The sequence below is a fragment of the Cotesia glomerata genome, linkage group LG6 (genome assembly GCF_020080835.1).
Source record: "Cotesia glomerata isolate CgM1 linkage group LG6, MPM_Cglom_v2.3, whole genome shotgun sequence".
In the NCBI taxonomy this organism is placed as follows: Eukaryota; Metazoa; Arthropoda; class Insecta; order Hymenoptera; family Braconidae; genus Cotesia; species Cotesia glomerata.
The window spans coordinates 5327366-5354935 of NC_058163.1; the positions used below are offsets into that span (position 1 = coordinate 5327366).

At 30.7% G+C, this 27570-nt stretch overlaps 3 protein-coding genes and 1 non-coding gene across 4 annotated transcripts; all 4 read left to right on the forward strand.

Moving 5' to 3' along the window:
- The first annotated feature begins 508 nt into the window (after positions 1–508).
- Positions 509–3442, forward strand: LOC123267248. The gene is made up of 3 exons (XM_044731801.1): positions 509–1221; positions 3050–3194; positions 3432–3442. The coding sequence occupies exons 1-3, from the start codon at positions 655–657 to the stop codon at positions 3440–3442; spliced, it is 723 nt and encodes a 240-aa protein (XP_044587736.1). The 5' UTR covers positions 509–654.
- A 33-nt stretch (positions 3443–3475) lies between these two features.
- On the forward strand, positions 3476–8644 carry LOC123266569. The gene is made up of 5 exons (XM_044730871.1): positions 3476–3633; positions 3704–3936; positions 4014–4234; positions 6084–6539; positions 8252–8644. Exons 1-5 carry the CDS (start codon positions 3564–3566, stop codon positions 8571–8573), a joined length of 1302 nt encoding a protein of 433 aa, XP_044586806.1. The 5' UTR covers positions 3476–3563; the 3' UTR covers positions 8574–8644.
- An 11809-nt stretch (positions 8645–20453) lies between these two features.
- LOC123267313 (60S ribosomal protein L30-like) lies at positions 20454–23839 on the forward strand. Its single transcript, XM_044731879.1, has 4 exons — positions 20454–20472; positions 20579–20628; positions 20808–20953; positions 23589–23839. The coding sequence occupies exons 2-4, from the start codon at positions 20608–20610 to the stop codon at positions 23758–23760; spliced, it is 339 nt and encodes a 112-aa protein (XP_044587814.1). The 5' UTR covers positions 20454–20472; positions 20579–20607; the 3' UTR covers positions 23761–23839.
- A 3229-nt stretch (positions 23840–27068) lies between these two features.
- Positions 27069–27283, forward strand: LOC123268230. Its single transcript, XR_006510199.1, has one exon. It is a non-coding gene; the product is annotated as a small nucleolar RNA U3 (small nucleolar RNA).
- The last annotated feature ends 287 nt before the right edge of the window (positions 27284–27570 follow it).

The window sequence follows — 27570 nt, forward strand, 5'->3', positions numbered from 1 at the left end:
GTGTTTTTTCGGAATAACTCCAAAATTTATAGCGCGATCAATTCAAAATTTAAAATTCTTGGTGAGGCTTAAAAAACTGCGTCGAACGCTTCTAACCGCGTAAAAATCGGTTTATTCATTCAAAAGTAATTGCCGTTTAAAAATTCAAAAAATAGTGTCTTATCAAATCTCTATCAGACTTTTGAGCTCGAAGAGCTTTAAAGCATAGGAAAGCAATCTCTTTGAGCTCGGAGAGCTCAAAATAACCTATAAATTGTATTTTTGAGCTCGAAGAGCTCAAAAACGTCATTGGTGCAATTTTAAGCGCCTAAGTATGGAATTAGCGGGAAGTTGCAGGGATGGCCTTCAGGGTCAACCGTTTTCCTAATTTTTTTGATAAGAAAAAACCAATATAGGACTATATGAAAATTATGTGCTACATATGAATATAGATATAATTATTTTTGATTATAGAAAATTTTTTTCTCAGGTTGTGTTACTGCTTTGAAAACAATGAACTTTAATTTTTTCCATATCACCGATTATTAAATCAAACAACATTGCGATATTGAAAGCGTTTGATAGCATTAAAGATTTTAACGAGTTTTCTTTTGTTCGTATAGAACGCTTATTGCTACTTAGTTAATAATTTATGGTATCACAAGTTTAGTTACTATGCCAAGAGTGTTACTCTATTTTTTATCAATATTTGCCATCAGTATTATCATAATACCTGTGACAAGTTTATATTTTGAGAATAGTGTAAATAGAAATTACTTTCAAAGTACCCGCCGTATGCTGTTCAACATTAGCACTGATATGATGGGATTTAGAAACGACAAAAATTGGTTTGTAGCTGTAAAAAAAAAATTGGAGAACGCTACAAAAGAAATTGTCGAGTTACCTATACATATGTTCATGAAGAAAAAAGTGTCAGCTCCGAACACATTTTTCTATAAAAATCAGCTCGATGAAACACTTCATTCATTTTTCATTTATACTGACCGAATCAGAGGAATGTATCAACATTACAAAGAATATTCGGAATTTGGATTAGTCGACAAAACTTATCATGAAACTGTGATGAAAGAATTTATAAATGTTGTTGTTTCTCATCGGGCAGGCGGTCTTACTGATACTATGGAACAAATTTACAGATTATTCGTACCATCCCAGATTAATCCTCATACGTATAAGCCCATTCGTCTTGGACTTTTCGACCTTTTAGTTCTGCGACAAAAGGTAAGAAACATAAAATTTATCTTACGAATAAACACAGAAAAAAAAATTTGATTCAAGTGAAAAATTCTTGAACTAAGAAAATCATTTTGAAGAGTTTCATCGTCTAAATCAAGTAGATAAATTCTTCACTAAGAAATATTTACTTAACAAAGAAAAAGTTCTTGGTTCAAGAACTTTTTATTTTATTTAAAATAATCAAAATTTTGAAAATTATGTTCTTGGTTCAAGAATTTTTTTCTTTAATTAAGTTTAATTTTTTTTAAGTGTAATTATATTAGAAACAAAATTTAGTACAAAAGAATTGAAAAAGAAATTACTTGGTTTAAAAAAAATTTTTTCATCTAAACTTTAATCCGATTTAAAAATATTCAGTTCTTTTAATTCAATAAATTTACTTCTGGATCAATAAATTAAAACTTTTAGATTAAGTAGAAAATTCTCTTAAAGAATTTAACTTGAAGAAAGTACTTGATTTCATCCAATGATTTATTTCTATTGAATAAGATACGCAGTTACGTTAGAACTAAAAATTTTCGGATTTATTTCGCTATTTTCTATTTAAAGAAATTAAGCAAAAAAGTCTTAAATACGTTTCAGATCATTTTTAAGTAGTAGACATCGGTTTTGACTCATTTTGTTCCTTATTTAATTCTCTAAATTTCATACGCAGCTATCTCAACTACTTTTGCCTAGTTTCTGAGATATTTTAATTTGAAGCCCAACGCAAATAAATCGCCTTTCTGTGCTTTTGAGCTCTTCGAGCTCAAAAGGCTAATCGCAGTTTTATAGAACACTATTTTTTGAATTTTCAAACCACAATAACTTTTGAATGAATTAACCGATCTTCTCGCGATTGACGGCATTCAACGCAGTTTTTTGAGTTCTTTGAAAAATCTTTAAGCGTGAACTGGTCAGACTAAAAATTTCATAGAAATAATAACTTCCCGATTTTTGAAAATTTTGAATTTTCTTAGCGGGAAGTTAAAAAAAGCAACAATTTCCACATACACACAAATGTTTAGAATATTTTTCTGAGTATTTTAAAAAAAGCAATCGAAAAGTGGCCAACAAACCACTTTTTTTTTTCAGGCCGACTGGACAATAGAAATTTTGATTTTTTAGAGATTTATTTTATTATTTCGAATAAAGAAATTAGTTCTTGAAAGAAAAATATAAAATTCTTAGAAAAAAATTAGAAAAACGGTTGACCCTGAAGGCCATCCCTGCAACTTCCCGCTAATTCCATACCTAGGCGCTTAAAATTGCACTTATGACGTTTTTGAGCTTTTCGAGCTCAAAAATACAATTTATGTGTTATTTTAAGCTCTCCGAGCTCAAAGAGATAGCTTTGCTATGCTTTTGAGCTCTTCGAGCTCAAAAGTCTTATCAAAATTCGATGAAACACGATTTTTCTAATTTTCAAACTGCTATAAATTTTTAATAAATCAACCGATTTTCACGCGGTAGGCGACGATCGATGTGGTTTTTTGAGCTCTATAAAAAATTTTGAACAAAAAAATTGATCTGATAGAAAATTTCGGAGAATAAATTTCTTTTAGTAACAGAATAACAAATTTTCTTATAAAAAAATGCCTGGGACAGCAAAAAACATCCTTACATAGAATCACCCATATATTCTTGAATCAAGTGACAATAGTCATTGATCGAAGATCTTGATTCTCTTAAACCAAAATGAATAGGAGATTTAAGGTAGGAAATTCTTGGAGCAAGACAACTGCAGTTATCTTCAAAATAATTTTATTCATTCAAGATTATTTATATTTTAATCAGTAGCATTTATGATTGGGATTTTTTTTTGCATTACTAGAGCAGTCATCCTACGGAACTTTGTCATATTGAAGATTCATTTTTCCACCAAATAAATGAGATTTACGCTATTCTTTGCCACGTTGAAATTTTAACTTACATAATGTTCATTTTTTCTTATGTTTTACTAGCAGAGGAATATGAAGGTAATTATATAAAAAGAAATCTATTAAAAATTTTTTTTAATTGAGAACAGTACAAAAAAAAATTTAGAAATTTTTCTTTCTCTTCATTACTCGTTGTAATAAAAAAAGTATTACTGGTAAATCCACGTTGCGTGAATGTAAGGCGCTTATACTGACGTAATTTGGATTTATCAGGATTTTTTCAAGTATCAATAATCACTACTTAAAATTAACCGATTGATTTTAAATTTTCAATAGATCTTAGATAAAATTTTACGTTTAAATCTTTTACAGTTTTAATAATTTTGAAATATAATTTTAGTTCCATTTGAAGCTGAGATAGAAAAAGTAGCATTAGCAAGTGCTGATAGAAATGAAAAATATTTAAACATGACTCAACTAATACTTGCCAACGCTTCTAGAGAGATTGTACGCTGTGATCCACCGCAACACATTCGAGGTTACTAATTCACAAACTAATTAAAAAAAAAAAAAAAATTAAATATTTATATCAAGTTGTTATTCGACAGATAAAACATATATTGAATTAACTCATCTTTTCCAAAACTTTTTTATCAATGAAATTCAAGCGTATCGAACGGAAACATGCTCTAATAGTTGCGGGGATATTTCTTCTGACGGTATTTATCGTTGCTACCGTTGGTCTCCATCACGACCAAATGCTATGTATTGTCACAACCGAGGTTGTCGCGGAAAAATTAATAAATGTTCTTGGATTGGAACTTCAACATTATGTGAACTCGTAGGTATATTAATAAATTAGCAGGTATGTTTGGAGTTTCTATAAAATACCAGAAATAAAAGAAGAAAATATTGCAGCCAGGCAATAATCCAAGGCGTGTTCAATGGATTAGAAGTCAAAACGGGTGGTATGGACCTAAAGAATCATGTCTAGGAACTCATAAAAGAATTGAAAATTCAATAACTGGCTTATATAATTGTGACAATTGTATTTGTCATTGTACTGAAGATGATCCCGATGCAACTTCTATGCGTTTTTTGAGTTTAATGCCTCAGATGTCTAATATTTCTGATAATAGGTACGTATATGGGTTCATCTATAATTTTACATGAAATTTAAAATTAATGATAAAAAAAATTTATATACACACCGAGAGAAAGTTTCCGGACAAGATGAAAATTTATTAAAATAATTATAAAAAGTAAAATAAATGAAGAAGAAAGTCAAAGACACGATCGTACACATTTTGTAAAATAACATAGCATTTTCTTTATAGATCCAATTAATATGTGTTTATGTATCATATTTAAATTAAAAAGTAAACCAGAAGCTTGTCCGGGAATTTTCCGTCGGTAGTGTATTTTTCGTCATATTAATTGATCTTTTTCAAAATTAATAAAATTTTAATTCTGTAATCAATTAATACTAGCAAACTGCAACCACTATGCGACTACCGAGATTTACGGATTATGAATAAGAAAACTTTGGCTTAGTAATTTATTGATTTTTATAATAACTCCATACATATACTTTGGGTACTTTTGAAATAAATTTTAAAAATAATAGTATTATCACAGGATCAATTAAAAATAATTTAATGGACAAATGTGACAGAACAAATTTATAGAACTAACTTTTAAAAATTCCTCCAAAAACTTGACATAAAAAATTGACTACTAAAAAATATATAAAACCAAAAGGCACTATTTCTTATCAAGACTTCTCTGATGATACCAAATTTAACTATAAAAATTCCTTTAAAAATAATAATATGCTCAACAAAATTTTCCTTACTCTCTTAATTATTTAAATCATAAATAACTATCGCTGAAAAAATATCAAAACCAATTTACGATAAATAAATACCCGTTAAAAAACTTTTCTTAGTCTCTTAATTATATAAACTATTTTTTGACCTATAATTACATTGAAATTTACAAAACAAAATAAATAACTAGACAAATTTTGTTTATCGCTAAATTCAAATTTATTTAGTTCTGTAAATTTTACATAAGTCAACTTATAGATAGAATTTTGTAAAAATTTGACAAATTTTTCTATAAATTTTACAACATACTTTTCTTATGTACAATGAAACAAAATAAACAAATACTTTTGAAAATTTTCAGTTGTTATGTTAAATAAACACATATTAGGTAATTTGCTCTGAAAGAAAAAGAACTAATGCTAAAGGTGGTAGTTTCAAAATTCTCATTCTCAATAAATTTCATATCCTTTTTGAGTCGCGACTTCTTAAAAAGACGAAACTTCATGAATTTAGTTTTTTTTGGTTCAAAAAAGTTTGAATGACTTAGACGCAAAGATTTTTGAAAATGAACACGGAAAAAACGACTCTGTAAAATTTATAGAAAAAATGTATAATTTTTACAGGTGAAATTATATGAAAACTACATATTTTTTTTTTTGTAAAATTTACAGATAAATTCTGTGAAATCTTCAAGAGTATTATGTTATTGTTGCAGAGTCACTTTTTTGAATTGAAATTAAGTTTGATTATCGATTAAAAATGTAGATAATAATCTGTTTATAGTAAATATAAAATTTTCATTATACATGAATAAATAATTTTTTTTACTGTTTATAAAAAAAATAATTGGTCTAGAAGTACGCTGTAAAGAATTAGAAAAATTTTAAAAAGTGATACAAATTAATTTTCAATGATGCTGACTCGAGTAATGCCTTTAATTAATTATAGTAAATTTTGAGTAATAATTACAGAATAATATATAAAATTAACAGATTTAGAATAACAGAATTTACCACGTAAAAATAACATATTTTCTGTAAATATTACATCAGTCGACTTATAGATAGAATTTTGTAAATTTTACAAACTTTTCTATAAATTATACAACGTATTTTTTCCGTGTATTCTTTTCATTATATAGAAGATTAATGTATTCCAGAGTTGTCACAGGTATGAAATTTGTTCAAAAAAATAATATGATTCACATCCAAATCGAACACGGACAACTAATGGCAGACGGCGAAATCAACAATAAAACTTTCAAATGGGTTGACCTTGGAGATTTTGTTTATAAACCTAATGTATCGGAAGGATTTTTTTATAAATTAGAAGAAAACATCGAGATTCCTTTAGTCAAAGGAAGAGACTATTCAATGATTGGCTCAAAACAAAAAACATTATTCCTTGATGATATCACAGCACCCAATGACATGGTTGTCATTGGAGTTAGATTGAAACACATTGAACAATCATCTGGAACAAATACTAGTCCATTACAGTTAGAAATCCTAGCAACTGCTTATGATTATGAGACGGGTGTTCTTGGCGGAGATGAAGCCCGTTGGATAACATCAGAAACGATGCCGTATCCATCTATTTATTATGAAAGAGACAGGTGCAGAATAATTATTGATTTTAAAAATGCCTTACTTTTGTATTACAACCCGTGTCAAAAAAAATCGTCTTAAAGATGTCGTTTGTTTAAGATCTTAAACGTGACACAAGCCAAGACTATCTTAAGACTCTTTTAAGATGCTAAAAAAAATTCCGAGAGCAGATTTTTGAAATTTGGTTCTCAAATTTGGACACTGTAAAAAAAGCAGTGTTAAAAATGGACTCATTTTAACACCGCTATGTAACACCTGTGTATCAACACCAGTGTATCGGTGCTCTTTTGTGGTGTTAAAAATCCGGTGTTGAACCGTCGTGATACCAGTGTAACAGTAGAATAAATTTACACCGTATCGGAGTATGAATATTCCATGATCCATAAAACACAACTAACATTCAATATTTATCAAAATGAGACAATTAACCCCGTGTAAAAAAAAATCATCTTAAAATTGTCGTTCGTTTAAGATCTTAAGCGTGACATAAACCAAGACTATTTTAAGACTCTGTTAAGACGCCAAAAAAAATAAAATCCAAGCAGATTTTTGAAATTTTGGTTCTCGAATTTGTTGTGAAAATTAATTTTTAGACATTTTTTAGACGATTTTACGACTTTCTAACCGCAATACTTTTGAGTAAGATGTTTTTAAATTGAATTTAAAATTGTTAAAAAATTATCATCCGGCAATTTTAAGACTTTTTTAAGACGTTCCGTTTTAATGTTCCGGGGCTCTGTCACTGTTAACTCATCTTCAAATAGTCTCTAAATTTTTTATCTAAGACTAATTTAAGATCATTTTAAAACAATTTAAAGACGCTTCTTAATAATTTTGCGTCTTTAAATAGTTTTCAAAAAAGTTTTAAAATCGTCTTGAAAAAATCTTAAAATAGTCTTAAAAAAATTATTAAAAAATCTCCAGGCTTTTTTAAGATGATATCACAATGACAGTTCCGGAAAATTATTATGGAGCGTAACATAAAAAGTTTAATTGTAAAAATTGTGTTAGTTAAAACATTATCAACACCGGAAAATTTATAACACCGATTTAACACCGAAAAAAAATATTTACACCGCGAACGGTGTTACTGCTACACCGATTTCGGTGTTGAATTTAACATCGGAATACTTAACACCGTACACCGCATGGACTCACACCGATTTTTTTTACAGCGTGATGAAAATTAATTTTTAGACATTTTTCAGAAGATTTTGCAAGTTTTTAACCGCAAAATTTTTGAGTACGCTCTTTTCAATTTGAATTTGAAATCGTTGAAAAATTATTATCCGACAATTTTAAGATGCTCCGTTTTAATGTTTCGGGGCTCTGTCACTGTGAGCTCATCTTAAAGTAGCCTTTAAAAATTTCTTTAAGACTTTTTTAAAACGGAGCGTCTTAAAATAGTCAACAATTTCAAATTCAATTTGAAAAGAGCTAACTCAAATATGTTGCGGTGAAAAACTCTCAAAATCGTCTCAAAAATATCTAAAAATTAATTTTCATAACAAATTTAAGAGTCAAATTTAAAAAATTTGCTCTCAGAATTTTTTTTTTGGCGTTTTAAAAGAGTCTTAAATAGTCTTAAAAGAGTCTTAAAATAGTCTTGGTTTGTGTCACGTTTAAGATCTTAAACAAACGAAATTTTTAAGACACTTTTAAAACGATTTTTTTTACACGGGAAATTGAAGTTGAAATTTTTATTTTTTTTTATTTCAAGGCGTGAATTGGTCTTGTCAAAACCAGATAATCCAACAAAGTATTATTCAAATATCCCACATGAAGAAACCAATATGTTCGTTAAGTTTCGCGCTTCAGATATTTGGAAAGATGCTGCACAAACAGTCGTTCCGTTATTTGATGCTCAAGCAGTTACTACGTTAGTTAGACCCTTAGGTGGGGTTGGGATCACTCACAAAAGCGTTGATGATTCTGGAGGGTTTATTGCTTTGAAGCTATTCACAGTTGATTGCTCCCATCATCTTCGTTACATAAGTGAAGAAGATATTGAACTTTATAAAAGTATCGATCAATATAAATAATATTCTATTGAAGTATAAATTAATTTATTTCTTCAACATATGCCTAAAACTATTTTAATGCTCATTACATACATGTTTATTTTAAGGAGGTTCCACGGCAATAAAAAGACACCAATTGGTTGTGGCTATTGGTTTCTTTCTCACGCTCATTTATGTTATTTTTGATAAAAAATACTTGTTATAACTTCAATTAAATACGCTTAGTTTTTCAAAAAAATCCTAAGAAAAGTATGGTTGTTATTCAAAAAAATGTTAACTCTAACTACGGTCAGGATAGGGAATACATGTTAGATGTACGATTTTTAATTGCTAATATTTCGAAAATTAGCACCGCAAGGACTATTAAAAAAAAATTATTCGTATAGAGGACACGTAAAAGTACGAGTATTCAAAAATAGAAGAATATTGTAAGAAAAGTGATTTTTCACGGAACCTCCTTAAATATGACAAGTTACAAATACAAAATAGTAATGCAAGCATACTGTGAAAATTTTCTATTAAATTTTCCTATCCCTGATTAAAAAAAAAGTATTGAGACAAAGAAAAAAGTATTGAAAAATATTGGTTTTCTAGTCAATCCAATATTTTTCAATACTTTTTTCTTTGTCTCAATACTTTTTTTTTTTATTCAGGGATGAGCGGGTCATATTGGTGAGAATAAAGTAATTATTCAGAATTTTAGAATCCGAATATTTATAAGGACCAAAAAAAATTTTATGTTAAAAAAATTTATTGCTGTGTGAAGAAATGACTTGAAATTCTCAATAGAAAAATAAAAAAGATGAAAATTCATATTCATAAAAAATTCTGAAATGATTAAAATGAAGTAAAAATTTTTTTAATTAATCTGAAATCTTATTTTAGTATTGTAAATGAAATTTTACGTAATTTGACAAATTTTGAATTTTATGTTTTAATTTAATAAATTAATTAATTACAATCCGTATTAAAATTACAATTTTTTTTAAGTTCGTTGGATAACAATATAAATAGTAAAAATTTTAATTTTTATTGAAAATTTATTACAATGTTTATTGAAAAAATTATTACAAAAAAAAATCAAAAAAAAAAATCTGGAAAACGGTTGACCCTAAAGGCCATCCCTGCAACTTCCCGCCAATTCCATACCTAAACGCTTGAAATTGCACTTATGACGTTTCTGAGCTCTTCGAGCTCAAAAGTCTGATAGAAGTTTAATAAAACAGTATTTTTTGAATTTTCAAACTGCAATAATTTCTAAATGAATCAATCGATTTTCATGCAGTTGGCAGAATTCCACGCAGTTTTTTAGAATCTATGATATACTTTTGAGCACAAACTGATCGAACTGAAAATCTTAGAGAAATTTGAAAAATTAACTTTTTCCGAATTTTTTCGACAACAATACCTCACGAACCAATCAACCAATTTCCACGTTCTTGGTGGCGATCGACGTAATTTTTTGAGCTCTAATAATTATTTTATTTTGTCAAAAACGATCCGAAAATAAATCTCGAAGTTATGTGAAAAAACACTTTTTTTTCGAAATTTTTCGTTTTCGATAACTTTCGAATCAATCAACCGATTTTGATGGGACTGGTGGCAATCGACGTGGTTTTTCAAGCTCAAAATGCATTACTCCAATACATGGAAGCTGAGCACGTTCGTGAGTCAGCAAGCCAAAAGTGAGGCTTGGAAAAATTGAAGTCAGCGCGAGGATCCTCGCGTGTGACGTCATGCGTCAAATTTTTTATGTTTTCAGGTTCTTCTTCTATAAATTATAAATTATAATAATAATAATAATTATTATTATTATTATTATTATTATTATTTATCATTAATAATTGTTATTACGGTTAATGCTTACTCGGAATTCCTAAATGCAAGTTTAATATAAATTACCACTGTGTCCCTGTAAGATGCCTTGATAGGCGCGCGGTAAACCTTTTGGCTCGGGTGCCTAAAGTACCGGGTTCGAGAACTCGACAATGTTTTTTTTTTTTTTTTTTTCAAACAAAAATTTTTTTTATTTTGTTTTTTTTTAATTTTTATAATTTTTTTAAATTAAAATTTTGTTAATTTCTTTTTGAATAAAAATACTTGTCATTTTATTTTATATAATTATTTTTGTCATTTTTTATTTTAATAAAAATTGTTGTCATTTGTTTTCAAATAATTATTTCTGTCTTTTTTTGTTTGTAATTTTATTTTTACACTAATTTATTATTAGTATTAATTTTCACAGACTTATTCCTTCTTTATGAACGTATCTGTGAGTTAGTGTGAGTCTCGAATGTTTTTCCTAGTAGTAACCGTCGTTCGGGAGTTTTTGTTTTCGCTCGCGTCTTAATATGTAACTCTTTGTCTGAAAAGCGCGACTTTGTTTCATATCTTGACTGTCAGCCATCTATACAAGTGTATTATCTCCAGCAATCAAGGTATTTATTATTATTGTAAGCACACGTTTACTTTTTTTTATAATAATTGAATATTTTCAATTATTTTTTTTTAATTATTATTATTATATAGATTTATATTAGTTTAGCGTTAGTAAAATAGTAAATAACCTGTGATTTCGTGACAGGTTATTCGCGGTCGTGTGACATTTTTCGCGCCATTATTTAGTACGCGGTTCAGGATTTTTAATTTATTATTTATTTGTTTGCGGTGGATTATTCGGGTTGTGTGACCAGTGACTTGGTATTGTGTGTGTCGATAAGGATTGTGTGATTCGTGATTAATTATCCTCATTGCGTGACGGATTATTCGGCATTGTGTGACGCGTTTCGGGATTGAGTGATCGGTGAGTGTAGATTTGTGTGTATGCCGTACGTTAGTGTTGTGTGTTTCGTAGGTCAGGGTTGTTTGTGCGGTAGGTCGGGAGTGTGTGATCCGTGATTTAGGTTTTAATGCGTGGTTCGGGTTTTCGTGAAATTTAAAATTTCTTTTACGCGTTTTATTGATTTTTTGATCGGCAATTCGTGACTTGTGATTTTTTTTTTCGGTGAAATCGTATCATTGATTCGTTTCAATTAATTTTTTGTAAATTTTTAATTTGATAATTTTTCAATAATATTTTTTTATATTCATTATCTTTTTAATAATGGCTGAGCCTACAATTAAAAAGCCAAGATTGGCCAAAATTTTTAGCATCAATGGTACGATAGCTACCCAGAGTGGCGTAATGGGTTAAGGAAATTCCTTCGGACCCCGCGAAATTTTTGCGTTGCGTGTAAAGCCACACTGTCGTGCGGATGCAGTGAAATCTTGCGGCATTCAAAATCAGGGGGCATTTAAAAATATGCATTTACTGACCGAGGAATCGACAAATGTCCAGAATACGATGCCTTCTACGTCTGTTCAGGAAGCAGCTTGTGCTCTTGAATCAGAATCTTATTCAGCTGATGGTGATGCTGAATTTGATTTCAAAGAAAGAGTACAAATTGCTGAACTTCGTTTCGCGACGTTTTTTGCCGAAAATAACATTTCGTTAACGATCGCGTCGGACATGTTGAATTTATTTCAAACGATAGGGAAAGAGCCAGCTGTGTTACAGGCTATGAAGGTCGGTAAAACTAAAGTCGGTAAACTTATTGGAAATGTTCTTGGCGTAGTTGAAACCGATCGTATTAGTAAATTATTACGCGATAATAACTTTTCGATTCATTTAGATGAAAGTTCGGATTGTACGAACGATAAATGGATGGCGGTCATGGTGCGTTACATTGAGCCAAATATGTTGACAGTTAGAACTGAATTATTGCAATTAATTCATTTAGATGCGACTGACTGTTCAGCCACTGAGCTATTCAAGTCGCTTAAGCATGAACTTTGGAAGAAACAAATTCCATTATCCAACATAGTTGGCTACGCGAGTGATAACGCATCGGTTATGATGGGCAACCATTTATCAGTTCGTAAATTATTAACGGAAAATTGTCCCAAGCTTATTACGCTACTGTGTATTTGCCATTCTCTCGCGTTAAGTGCCAGCGCTGCATATGCTTTAATTCCAGATGAAATTAATAGTTTCATAAAAAATATTGCATCATTTTTTAATGCTAGCCCCAAAAGAACAGCCATCTTTCGCGATTTTCAAAAAACTTTTCAGGATCTTCCGTTGAAAATAACGCGATATGCTGAAACAAGATGGTTGTCGCGTCATTCCGCGATTGATAAAATTTAAAAAAATTGGGATACACTGATGGCTTTTTTAACTGAACAGTCTTTCGAAAAAGCCAAACAAGCAGATGAACTTCTTGAAATTTTAAAAATGCCATTGACAAAAGCATATCTGCTTTTTTTGCATTTCACACTAGATTTTTTCAATAAATTAAACGCTTTTTTTCAAAATGAAAAAACTTTAGTTCACTGCTTGCAGCCTTATTCAAAAAAGATGCTTCTGGAGATTCTACAGAAATTTTTGAAACCTGCTATGTTGCAGCCAGAAATATTCGATGCATATGCTCGTGACATCAAATTCGAAAATGGCGCAAATCAGCTTGATTTATCCGAAATTGATGTTGGTCATGATTGCAACGAGTATTTAAAAAATAAACTTTCTGAAGGGACTCCACAAGCGGAAATCGACACATTCCGTCAAAAATGCCTTCAGTTCTACGTTACTGCGGCACAGCAAATCGTCAAAAGACTTCTGTTCGATGACCCGTTTTTAAAAAGTTTGACGGTATTCGAGAGATATCCCGCGTTATTTTATTCGGATCGCAGCAAGACACTCGCTTTCGTGATTAACGTTTGTCGCCATTTGCGTGTTACCGACGAAGAAAGTGTTACTCGCGAGTGACAATCCTTATATCACGAAAATGACCTTCAGAAGGAAGAATGAGGCAAATTGTCATTTGATGAAATGTGGATGGCAATTTGCTCTGTTACCAATTCTGATGGTGGTTTTCGGTACGATAGTTTTCGTTTATTGCTAGGTATAGTGAGGGCATTACCTCATTCAAACGTCCAAGTTTTCATCTGGGTTGTAAGCTTGCAAGCGAAGTTTTTCTTTTGATTTTGTGCCTTCCTTATTATATAAATTATTCGCGTCCATTTTCGAAAGATGTTCCCTATCTATATTTGCAGTGGTCGCACTGTCCCCCCTAGTCCTCATAGCTGTTTTCACGACGCAAAGTGAATTGAGTGTACTCGCGTCAAGACCATTCCTTTTTTTTGTTTTTACGTCTGGGATGAGTGAGAACGCTCTTTCAGCCGCAGCATTTGAGTGAGGTAATGCCCTCACTATACCTAGCAATAAACGCAAACTATCGTACCGAAAACCACCATCAGAATTGGTAACAGAGCAAATTGCCATCCACATTTCATCAAATGACAATTTGCCTCATTCTTCCTTCTGAAGGTCATTTTCGTGATATAAGGATTGTCACTCGCGAGTAACACTTTCTTCGTCGGTAACACGCAAATGGCGACAAACGTTAATCACGAAAGCGAGTGTCTTGCTGCGATCCGAATAAAATAACGCGGGATATCTCTCGAATACCGTCAAACTTTTTAAAAACGGGTCATCGAACAGAAGTCTTTTGACGATTTGCTGTGCCGCAGTAACGTAGAACTGAAGGCATTTTTGACGGAATGTGTCGATTTCCGCTTGTGGAGTCCCTTCAGAAAGTTTATTTTTTAAATACTCGTTGCAATCATGACCAACATCAATTTCGGATAAATCAAGCTGATTTGCGCCATTTTCGAATTTGATGTCACGAGCATATGCATCGAATATTTCTGGCTGCAACATAGCAGGTTTCAAAAATTTCTGTAGAATCTCCAGAAGCATCTTTTTGAATAAGGCTGCAAGCAGTGAACTAAATTTTTTTCATTTTGAAAAAAGCGTTTAATTTATTGAAAAATCTAGTGTGAAATGCAAAAAGCAGATATGCTTTTGTCAATGGCATTTTTAAAATTTCAAGAAGTTCATCTGCTTGTTTGCCTTTTTCGAAAGACTGTTCAGTTAAAAAAGCCATCAGTGTATCCCAATTTTTTTAAATTTTATCAATCGCGGAATGACGCGACAACCATCTTGTTTCAGCATATCGCGTTATTTTCAACGGAAGATCCTGAAAAGTTTTTTGAAAATCGCGAAAGATGGCTGTTCTTTTGGGGCTAGCATTAAAAAATGATGCAATATTTTTTATGAAACTATTAATTTCATCTGGAATTAAAGCATATGCAGCGCTGGCACTTAACGCGAGAGAATGGCAAATACACAGTAGCGTAATAAGCTTGGGACAATTTTCCGTTAATAATTTACGAACTGATAAATGGTTGCCCATCATAACCGATGCGTTATCACTCGCGTAGCCAACTATGTTGGATAATGGAATTTGTTTCTTCCAAAGTTCATGCTTAAGCGACTTGAATAGCTCAGTGGCTGAACAGTCAGTCGCATCTAAATGAATTAATTGCAATAATTCAGTTCTAACTGTCAACATATTTGGCTCAATGTAACGCACCATGACCGCCATCCATTTATCGTTCGTACAATCCGAACTTTCATCTAAATGAATCGAAAAGTTATTATCGCGTAATAATTTACTAATACGATCGGTTTCAACTACGCCAAGAACATTTCCAATAAGTTTACCGACTTTAGTTTTACCGACCTTCATAGCCTGTAACACAGCTGGCTCTTTCCCTATCGTTTGAAATAAATTCAACATGTCCGACGCGATCGTTAACGAAATGTTATTTTCGGCAAAAAACGTCGCGAAACGAAGTTCAGCAATTTGTACTCTTTCTTTGAAATCAAATTCAGCATCACCATCAGCTGAATAAGATTCTGATTCAAGAGCACAAGCTGCTTCCTGAACAGACGTAGAAGGCATCGTATTCTGGACATTTGTCGATTCCTCGGTCAGTAAATGCATATTTTTTAAATGCCCCCCTGATTTTGAATGCCGCAAGATTTCACTGCATCCGCACGACAGTGTGACTTTACACGCAACGCAAAAAAATTTCGCGGGGTCCGAAGGAATTTCCTTAACCCATTTACGCCACTCTGGGTAGCTATCGTACCATTGATGCTAAAAAATTTTGGCCAATCTTGGCTTTTTAATTGTAGGCTCAGCCATTATTAAAAAAAGATAATGAATATAAAAAAAAATATTATTGAAAAAATTATCAAATTAAAAATTTACAAAAAATTAATTGAAACGAATCAATGATACGATTTCACCGAAAAAAAAAATCACAAGTCACGAATTGCCGATCAAAAAATCAATAAAACGCGTAAAAGAAATTTTAAATTTCACGAAAACCCGAACCACGCATTAAAAAAACCTAAATCACGGATCACACACTCCCGACCTACCGCACAAACAACCCTGACCTACGAAACACACAACACTAACGTACGGCATACACACAAATCTACACTCACCGATCACTCAATCCCGAAACGCGTCACACAATGCCGAATAATCCGTCACGCAATGAGGATAATTAATCACGAATCACACAATCCTTATCGACACACACAATACCAAGTCACTGGTCACACAACCCGAATAATCCACCGCAAACAAATAAATAATAAATTAAAAATCCTGAACCGCGTACTAAATAATGGCGCGAAAAATGTCACACGACCGCGAATAACCTGTCACGAAATCACAGGTTATTTACTATTTTACTAACGCTAAACTAATATAAATCTATATAATAATAATAATTAAAAAAAAATAATTGAAAATATTCAATTATTATAAAAAAAAGTAAACGTGTGCTTACAATAATAATAAATACCTTGATTGCTGGAGATAATACACTTGTATAGATGGCTGACAGTCAAGATATGAAACAAAGTCGCGCTTTTCAGACAAAGAGTTACATATTAAGACGCGAGCGAAAACAAAAACTCCCGAACGACGGTTACTACTAGGAAAAACATTCGAGACTCACACTAACTCACAGATACGTTCATAAAGAAGGAATAAGTCTGTGAAAATTAATACTAATAATAAATTAGTGTAAAAATAAAATTACAAACAAAAAAAGACAGAAATAATTATTTGAAAACAAATGACAACAATTTTTATTAAAATAAAAATTCGAGTTCTCGAACCCGGTACTTTAGGCACCCGAGCCAAAAGGTTTACCGCGCGCCTATCAAGGCATCTTACAGGGACACAGTGGTAATTTATATTAAACTTGCATTTAGGAATTCCGAGTAAGCATTAACCGTAATAACAATTATTAATGATAAATAATAATAATAATAATAATAATAATTATTATTATTATAATTTATAATTTATAGAAGAAGAACCTGAAAACATAAAAAATTTGACGCATGACGTCACACGCGAGGATCCTCGCGCTGACTTCAATTTTTCCAAGCCTCACTTTTGGCTTGCTGACTCACGAACGTGCTCAGCTTCCATGTATTGAAGTAAATGCTGGCGGTTTGGTGGTGGAACTTTGGCGCGCGAGGGGCAACGGACTTCGGTCGCTCTCGGCTCCTTCCGAGCAACATCGACGCTGCTCACTCACGGATACAGTAGTGTATCATTGTGTGGCGTGTGGGTAGAGGTCTAGGGAAAGGGTAACTTTTACCCACGATCTGGCTACACTGTTTGGAATTGATCGGTGAAGCCGTTTAGAAGTTATTCCAAAAAAACGATTTTTTGAAAATTTTATTCTTGAGATTTCTCAAAATCTAGCGAACTGAATCGATTCAAATTTTAACGAAATTTAATGGCAAGGATACTCTTTGGATCGTCACCTATTTCGATCCGATCGGCCGAGCCGTTCAAAATTTATAAGAGGTTTACACACACACACACACACACACACACACACACACACACACACACACACACACACACGCACGCACACGCCAAGTCACTCAAAACAGGAAAGGCATCTGGACCTGATGGCATCCCGGCAGCGGTGATCAAGATTGTAGCCCTGGAATACCCAGACATACTCCTGAACACCTACAACGCATGCTTGTGCAACTGGCACGTTTCCCGCGGTCTGGAAGCGGCAGAGATTGGTTCTCTTAGACAAAGGAAAGGGAACCCCCGTAACACCTTCGTCGTTTAGACCACTCCGTATGCTAGGCATTGCTGGAAAACTGCTCGAGAAGCTCATACAAGGGAGACTTCGCAACGACATCGACCGTGCTAGAGGTTTTGCCACCAACCAGCGTGGCTTCCGGAAAGGTCGTTCGACAGTCGGAGCGATCGAGAAAGTTATAAAGGCAGCAACACAAGCATGGTCTGGTAGCCTCAAAGCTCGTAAAGTATGTCTCCTCCTCACGCTAGATGTCAAAAACCCATTTAACTGCGCAAATTGGAGAGACATTTTAGATGCTCTGGAGCACAAGTTTGACGCGGAGCCAGAGAATCTGGCACTAGTCGACAACTACCTGGACGAAAGAAAGCTAATAGCGGAAACTACGGAAGGCCCACAAGAATACGCCATAACGGCTGGCGTACCGCAAGGCTCAATAATGGGGCCTGATCTATGGAATGCGGACTACGACGAGCTTCTTGAAATCTCGTTACCAAAGCAAGTAGAGCTAACGGGCTTTACAGACGACGTTGCGGCCTCGATAGTAATAGACAGCGTAGAAGAGGCCGAATTACTGGTCCGGGAAACCATTGACGCTGTCAAGACCTGGCTTGATAAACACCACCTGAAACTCGCCAAGCATAAAACCAAGATGGTAGTTCTGACACGTCAAAAATGGTTCCCAAAACCATTCGCTGTGGACATGGAAGGAACAACACTGACGTCAACAAGGATCCTGCGCTATCTAGGGGCAATGATAGACGAGAAACTATCTTTCTGCGAAAACCTTGACAGTGCATGCAAGAAAGCCAGCAAGACGGTGTCTAGCCTAGCAAGAATCATGACCAACACTATGGGACCAAGAACCAAAAAGAGAAGAGTTCTTCTAGAAGTAGTCCACTCGGTACTGCTTTATGGAGCAGAAATATGGGCAGACATATTAAAACAGAAGACCTACCGACGAAAAATAGCGGCAGTGCAGCGGCGAGGCGCTCTCAGGGTTGCCTGCGTCTATCGAACGGTTTCTGAGGCAGCTATATTGGTCATTGCGGGAGCCGCACCCATCGACCTACTCGCGTTTGAGAGAGCGAAACTCTATGACGCTAAAAACAGTGACGAAAACATGAAGGACGCAAGAACGAGGATAAAGGCGGAAACGCAACAAGAGTGGCAGGACCGATGGACATCGGGAGAGACGGGCAGATGGACAGCACGCCTGATCCCAAACATCAACGTCTGGCTTTCTCGGGAATACGGAGAAACGGACTTTTTCTTGACCCAGCTATTGACGGGACATGGGCAGTTCAATGCCTATCTTTTTAAAATGGGACTGCACAGCACACCAACGTGCAAATACGGCCCAGACAAAATTGACAACGTCGAGCACACGTTCTTTGAGTGTGACCGGTGGAAGGACTACAAAAGCCGTACTGATGAAACTATTGGCACCACGCTCTCCCCTGAGAGCTTAGTAACCTGCATGATCAAAAAAGAAGATAATTGGTCAGCTGTCGCAGCCTATGCGCAGCGTCTTTTAAAGGAAAAAATCGCAGAAAGAGACTAGTTACTAGGAGCAACCGTCGTGAGACGCAACACGGACTGGATTGAAGTAATGCTAACGCGATCCCGATCCAGTCTTCCCCGTAACATCTATGGGGAAAGAGAGAGGAGGATGTTTAGTCGGTATTGTTGTCAATAATATTGACTTCTGAGTCCGACATACCCAGGACAAACATCTCGTCCTGGTATACGTAAATGTATTTGACCTCCTCTATAAAAAATAAAAACACACACACACACACACACACACACACACACACACACACACACATACATACAGCCGCACGGACACCATCGCGGGAATAGTCAGGGAAGCTTCCTGTTACCTTAAAACGTCGAGATCTGATGAAAACTCGATTTTCGCAAAACGGGGTAAAAGCAATAACTTCCCGATTTTTGAAAATTTTCAATTTTCTTCGCGCGAAGTTAAAAATTCATCTGTAAAAATCTTGATAAACTTTAAGTGCAATTTTTAAAAAGCACTTTTTTCCCCTCTGGGCGTAAAGCGGCAACTTTAGCCCCGCTGCGCTAAATGAAGTTGCCGCTTTCCGCCTTCCTCGGAGAAAAAAATAGTATACACTCCTCGGGAAGTAAATAAGAAAGCCTCAGATCACATGTTTGTTACTTCCCTAGCGCGGTGTAATATACTATTTAGTTCTGATTTAATAAAAAAAATAAATAAAAAATGTCGGCTAATTTTAGTATTATTGTTTTAAATGTGAAATTTTTTATTTAATTTTCTTTTTTCAATCACATGTTAGAAAATAAATGAAAATTTATTTATCAGCTATTTGACAATTTTAAAAATTTTTATTATAAATAAATTATGGAAGATACAATTGACACTTTAACAAATTTAGTTGTTAAAAAAAAATTAAAAAATGGTATGACATTAAACTTAGCTTTCACTTTACAATTTTTTTAATCTTTTTTAATAAATAAATTATGGCAAAAAAAATTATTAAAAAAATAGACTTGTAGAAATTTAATAAAATTAAAAATGCAACTTTTTAAAAATTATTTTTTTAGAACAAATTTTTTTGTTAAAGAAAATTTAAAAATTGTCAACTGGCAGCTAAATTTAATGTCATAGAAAGTAAATATAAATAACTAACAAAAATTTTAATTTTAAAACAATTTCAAATTTCTAAATTTGCAAGAAGCGACACCTGAAAATTTTAAATATTCAACCCAAAAATAAAATACCAACATAGGATAAGCTCTCGCGCAGATATTGCCTGGCCTGTCATCTACAGAGCAACATCAATGTTTCTTTATTTCTCCCTTCTCTCTCTCTCGCTCTTTTGAACACGGCATTCTCGAGGTAACTAACCTATTTTTTTTTTTTACCAATATTTTTCAAAAAATATATTTAAAAATTAATTCAAAAATTTTTAAATTATAATTAAATAAATTATTTTTTATTGCAGTAATTCCGGGCCGGAAAAAATCCATCAAAATGGTTGCACAAAAGAAACAGGTATGATTAAAAATTTTTATCACCATGTGGCTAGGGTTAACCTCACTTATTAAATAATATTTCAATTGATATAATTAATTATTAATTATTTACTTCTAATAAATTGAAACTAAAATTTAGTAATAATTTATTAAATTTTATTATTTTAATTATCTAATTAATATTTATGTATTTTAAAGAAAAAAGCTATGGAGAGCATCAACTCCAGACTTGCTCTTGTCATGAAGTCTGGAAAATATGTCTTGGGATACAAGCAGACCATCAAGTCTCTTAGACAAGGAAAAGCTAAGCTTGTAATTATTGGAAACAACACTCCACCTCTAAGGTAATAATTTTTTTCTTTATAAAAAAAAAAATAAATTTTATTCATCACTAAGTCCAACATTTTTCTCGAAAATATTAGCATTGTAAAAAAAATTTTTATAAAAAAGTGGAAAGTTTAATTTTCTATTTCTTTTATAATTTTTTTATGTGACCAATAGTTTCACCGTAATTTCTTAATTATGATTCATAATAAATTATTCAAAGTTTCTTTAATTATAAAAATCTTAATTTTGAAATTGCGGCTTTTTATTAGTCATGAGAAAAAATCATAACCGACGTTTTTTTTTTATAAAATTAAATTTGGGACTTTTGTTTGAAAATTTTTTTTATACGACCTATATTTCCGCCGTAATTTCCTAATTAAGATTCATAATAAATTATTCAAAATTTCTTTAATTATAAAAATCTTAATTTTGAAATTGCGGCTTTTTATTGGTCTTGAAAAAAATTAAAAAAGACATTTTTTTTATAAAATTAAATTTTGAACAGTCCTAGCCGTATTTATTAGGGTGGCGCAAAAAAACCGACTATTTTTTTTTTTTTTAGTCTCGAGTGAAAAAATGTTAGTTTTTGATGTTTTGAGAGCTCTCTCCAAAGGACAGCTTAAAAAAAATTTTTTAAGATGTCGCTCCAAATTTTTTTAAATTTCAAAAATCATCAAAACTCGAATTTTTTTTTTTTTATTTTTTTTCTCGTTACGGTATAATTTTATAGACTAAAAAAAAATAAGTTTCTGAAAATTTCAGTTCAAAATTTGAATTTTGAAAGGTCGCTCATAATTTTTTTCAATTTATTAGTGCATTAGTTTAGATTTTTTCGAGCGACCTTTTACTATTCAAATTAAAATTCCATGCATTTTTTTTTTTTATTTAGTACAATAATCGATAAAAATACATCACGAGATGAACTAAAAATCAAGCACAACATAGAAAATATAATTTTTTTTTAATTTAATAATTTTATTTAATCAACTGCCAGGCGTGGGTTCGAATCCCAAGCTGGTCTTAGAAACCAGCTTGGTTGAGATTTGACCTTGCCGCGTAGGTTAAGATTTTTTCAAATCAAAAAGACCCCAACGTACCACTCCCAACACTTAAAGCCGGCGATATGACTAATTAAAGAAAAAAAAAAAAAATTATGAGCGACCTTTCAAAATTTAAATTTTGTACTGAAACTTTCAGAAACTTATTTTTTTTTGGTCTATAAAATTATACCGTAATGAGAAAAAAAATTAAAAAAAAAAAAAAAGTTCAACTTTTGACGATTTTTGAAATTTTAAAAAATTTGGAGTGACTTTTTAAAATTTTTTTTTTAAGCTGTCCTTTGGTGAGGGCTCTGAAAACATCAAAAACTAACATTTTTTCACTCGAGACTTAAAAAAAAAAAATAGTCGGTTTTTTTGCGCCGACCTAGTATTTATCATAAATTTTGTTTCAATTGAAAATTTTCTTTAATTGTAATGAATAAATAAGGTAAAAAACCCAGTTATTGACACTGCTCTAGTTATTGACACTTGCAATTTTATTTTAATTAAAAAAGAAAAAAATCAACTCTAAAAAATGAATTAATAAACATTTTATTTTTTTAATTAGAATAAAATTTCAAGTGTCAAACAACTAGGCCAATGTCAATAACTGGGTCTTTTACCTTATGAAATTGAGACATCTGATAATTTTTCAAATTTTTTGGAATTGATACATTCTAAAAGAAATTGATAAAAAAAAATCATATTGAAATTTTTGAAAACTATTAATGTTATTTTGTACAAATATTTTTATGAAATAATTATTTTTGAGGTAGTATGAGCACCAAGACAACTTTTGATAAAAAGCTTGATTTTTTTTTAATATGAAGTTTGAATATGTCTAAATAAATTCCGAAAATTTAAAGGACATTGCCCTATTATTTAAATAAATAATTAACTTTGAAGTTGAGCAATTTAACATTGGTCTTATTTTTTCTATACAATTAAATGTAGAACAACTTTTGTTGAGAAATTTTTTTTATATAATCAATATTTCCGCTATAATATTAAAAATTTGATACCATTAATTATTCATTGTTATTTTATAATTAAGGCAAAAATTCTAGCCTTATTTATCATAATTTTGTTTCAATTGAAAATTTTTTTTGAATTGTAATAGAGAATTAATATGAAATAAAGACATTTGACAATTATTCAAATTTTTTGAATCGATAAATTTTTCTAAAAAAAATGAAAAAAAAAATAATATTGAAATTTTAGAAAATTACAAAGGCCATTTTATAAAAATATTTTTATGAAATAATTATTTTAAAAATAAAACTGAAAAATTGTCTGATGTCGACTGATTTTAACATTGAAATTAACAGACATTTGGAGTTAATAAAAAATTTTTTTTGATTGATGACAACAGAAAAAATTTTTTTACAAAATTTGCATTTAGTTTCTTCAATTTTTTATAAATTTTTAATTTATTATTTATTATTGTACATTTTAGTAAAAGATTAAATCCAAAAATTACTGAATGTCTTTTAATTTCAATGTCACATTAATAAACTTATATTCTGAAGCAATGTGACAAATTAATTAATAAATGTGACAAATAAAATTAATAAATTTTTGACTAACTGAATTTTTCTTTTTTCTCAATTAGAAAATCTGAAATCGAGTACTACGCTATGCTTGCCAAAACCGGAGTTCACCACTACACGGGCAACAACATTGAACTCGGTACAGCTTGTGGAAAGTACTTCAGAGTATGTACTTTGTCCATCACTGACCCAGGAAATTCGGACATTATTAAATCCATGCCAACTGCTGAATAAACCATTTAGTTTATCTTTTTATACTTTATCAATGTATAATAATATTATGTCCGAAAAAAATAAAATTATCAGATAAATTGAATGAAAAATTATTTTTTCTTTTTTACAAATATTTACATTCGTCAACTTATAATTAAGTATCAATTAAAATAATTAGAATTATAATTTAAATAATTACTTAAAAATCTTCAATTCTTTGTTTATTTTTTGAGTATTTTACAAAATTTTTTTTATTGATTTATTTTTTGTAGCCTAGATCTTGAATTTAATATTCTAGAAGTTAATGAATGTCTCGAAAAAAAATAAGTTTATTATTAATTATTAATTAAATTTAGTAAAGTCCAATTTTTAATTACGGAATTTTTTTTTACGTTTTATTATTTTTTTTTTAATTTATCAGCAAAATTTTCTTTTTTGTTACATTTTTAATATAAATCTTATGATTTGATAAAAAAATTTTATTTTATTGTAAAAATTATCTAAGAAGAAATATGTTGACTAAATCTAATATTTTATGAATATTTTTTTTAATTTATTTATTTCTAATGAATTGCAAAAAAAAATATTTTATGATTAAGAAGTTTCAAGTTTAAAATAATCTAAGAGAATTTAATTGATATGTATCAGTTTAAATGTAAAAAAATTAAATGATTCTTTCATCTCAAGCATAAGATTAATTTCAGTGTTAAAACTTTAGTAACTCTGATATTAATGTATCAAAACTAATTTAATTTATCACTTCAATTATTGAAATATTTTAGTAAATCACAAACGAAATGATTAACTGTAAATTAAATGATTAATTAATGCAATGGTTAAAATAAAATATAAATCAATGAACGAGCCTATAAAAAATAAATCAAAGAGAGGATCAGGAAGAAAAGGTTTAAAAAATGTAAGCCGGTGTAATTTTTATGGTACTATGAACAAAAAACTAAAACCTTCGCTTTATCAATTAGCTCGTGGTCGTACTTTCACAGCAATCCGTCAAGAGATTAATTCTGCCCTTAGAAATTTTATTGTTAATGTTTTACACAATGCTATGATTAACACAACCACTGAGCAACGGAATACTGTCACCGCGGAAGATATTGCTATCGCTTTGACACAGCAAGGACATACATTTTATGGATTTGATAATTAAACAAAATTAATATTGACTTGGTTGTTATCTATTTAATTGCTTTTATTCATACAATCATTATAAATTATAAATTATAACTAAACATCTAACATAAAAAGTAATATTCATATTTTTACAAATATAAATAATGCTGTGAAGCGGGAAAGAATAGGAGTTATGGTAATTATTACGTGAAGCGGACTTGGAATAAGATAATGCAAATCAAGAATTCGAGATGGTTAGTATTAAATTTATACTATTTGTAAATAAGCTCTCGATCAATGATATTTAATCTAATAGACATATGATAATTAATAGGATTTTTTTACAATAAAATGATTAAAACAAGAACTTTTTTAAAAAATACACTAGTAGGAATTTAAAAAACTAAAAGTGTTATTTTTAAAAAATAATTCTTTAGAACTAATTAATTTTTTAAATAAAATCAAAAAATGGTCCAGGTGGCTACTGACTTCAAGTTCATTTAGAAAAAATTATATTTTAATTAGTTACATACATTTTCGGATGGTGAGGAGATGCTGGTACATATTGAACTGGTTGTGAAAGGCAAAATTTGAATTTGGTATATTTCTCTTTGTTGCGGCCTTGTGAAACTGAAAAAAATAAATTGTAAAAAAATTATTCAAAACAATAATAATAACAAGATCGAAAAATACCTTGAATTTGTGGTACAATTCACAAAAGTTATGAAAACACTCGCTTGGGCTTTTGCTGTTGATTAAATTAGTCGTCTGTGTTAATTTACTAAAAATAAATATAAAAAATTATTGTATCAAAATATTAATTTTTTTTATACTTAGCGTTCTATAATTTTTTTTGAATCTCTGTTATTCGTTAAAGAATGGACCTAAAAACACTTTTTTTTTTTTTTTTATTTTTCAATCTAGTTCGTGAAAAAAATACAAAATAAATAATTATAGCGTCCGTTTATTTTTTTTCTTAATTTTTTCGATGATTACTATTTTCAATTTTTGTTTTTATGTTTTTTTTTTTCGAATTTAAAGGTTCTCTTCGGACTCACGAAAATTTTCAAAATGGTGTTATGAAAAAAAAAGTTAAAAAAAAATTTTTTTTTCAATCGAAAAAAAAAAAGTAGACATCGGAAGAACACCACTTTAAAAAATTTGAGGGCTTGCAAAATATGCCAAAGTTTCATATGATAAAAAAAAAAAAAAAATTCAAAAATGGTAATCATCAAGAAATTTTTTATTTTTTTCGAATATTTAAAACTTAATGGTTAAAATAGGTTCTAATAATTTTTTTTTTTCGTAAAGTACATCTAAAAACATAAATTTTGAAAAAAAAAACGTCATGTTTTTTGAAATTTTGAAAAACACACGATCGCCGCCAATCCGGTCAAAATCGGTTGATTCGTTCGAGAGATATTGCGGTATGAACATTCAAAAAATAGTGTTCTATGAAACTTCTATCAGACTTTTGAACTCAAAGAGCTCAAAAGCATAGAAAAGGTATCTTTTTGAGCTCGGAGAGCTTAAAACAACACACAGATTGTACTTTTGAGCTCGAAGAGCTCAAAAAAGCGGCCAGGTATTAACGGAATTAGCGGGAAGTTGCAGGGATGGCCTTTAGGGTCAACCGTTTTCCTAATTTTTTTTAATTTCTTAAGTGGCTTTGAAAATTAAAAAAATTTTTTAATAAACATGCATTTTATTATTTATTATTAATTCTTGTAAATTCGTTAAATAAATCTACTCATCCATGTCAGGCTTGGGCGTATGACTTTTTTTCATCGTATAATTCATAATATTATTTATTAAAAAGATGTAAGTTAGTTTTTGTTTGAAATATTTGTATTTTCGGAACTATTGAGATTTAAAATTTTAAAGAGTTAATTTTTTAATTTGTAAAAATGTCAATATATAAGTTTCCAATTATCTAACATCGACTCCTCACCATTTCTTACTACAAAGCAGTAAAAGATTTGTCTACTGCTGCATATACTACAACTTTACTTCAAAGACTTGGAGAGACATTATAATAAAATTTAGAAAGAGTAGTCATGAGTTTCAATACAAATGCTACTATTGTAATTACACCGTTAAGCTTCAGAAAGTCCCGCTAGATGGCCAAACTAAAACTTATTTGTTCTTTTCTAGATTCTTATTATACGCTTTTATAAGCCATTAAAATGGAGAAAATAATTAAGATCATACTTCACAGGATCATTTCTGTAGTATATCTTCACATCCTCTCTACTCAATTGTGGAGTCGATACAGCCATGATGATGAGGAATAATCCTCTTCTCTGAGCGTGAGGACGGCTGGAGGACTTGACTTATGTCGAGAACTCGGTCATCGATGATCGTTCACTTCTTGGACTTAGTCCACGAAGCAAGAGAAGTGGATATTCTGAGTGGTCACAATAAATAAAAAACAAATAATTTTTTCATTCAAGGAATATACATTCTCGTGTGAATAAATAATTGACAAATATTTAATTAATAATATTCCTTCTTTTTCTCCAGCAAGAAAATTTTTATTCTTCGAAAATTAAAATAAAATTTATTTCTGACATTAAGTTTAGAATATTTTTTTGAATATTATAATTACCATGTGCAAATAAATTTTTTCATAATCTGTCATTATACCATCAAAAGTTATAAGTAGCTACAATATTTTATGATCGCTTTTATTTAGAGTAAATT

Bases quoted from the DNA above. Each gene is read 5' to 3' on its own strand.
- LOC123267248 (XM_044731801.1), top strand. From the start codon at position 655: ATGCCAAGAGTGTTACTCTATTTTTTATCAATATTTGCCATCAGTATT. The intron at 1,222-3,049 runs GTAAGAAACATA...TTGCATTACTAG, and splicing joins TTTTAGTTCTGCGACAAAAG to AGCAGTCATCCTACGGAACT.
- LOC123266569 (XM_044730871.1), top strand. From the start codon at position 3,564: ATGACTCAACTAATACTTGCCAACGCTTCTAGAGAGATTGTACGCTGT. The intron at 3,937-4,013 runs GTAGGTATATTA...AAAATATTGCAG, and splicing joins CTTCAACATTATGTGAACTC to CCAGGCAATAATCCAAGGCG. The intron at 4,235-6,083 runs GTACGTATATGG...AATGTATTCCAG, and splicing joins TCTAATATTTCTGATAATAG to AGTTGTCACAGGTATGAAAT.
- LOC123267313 (XM_044731879.1), top strand. From the start codon at position 20,608: ATGGTTGCACAAAAGAAACAG. The intron at 20,629-20,807 runs GTATGATTAAAA...TGTATTTTAAAG, and splicing joins TGGTTGCACAAAAGAAACAG to AAAAAAGCTATGGAGAGCAT. The intron at 20,954-23,588 runs GTAATAATTTTT...TTTCTCAATTAG, and splicing joins AACAACACTCCACCTCTAAG to AAAATCTGAAATCGAGTACT.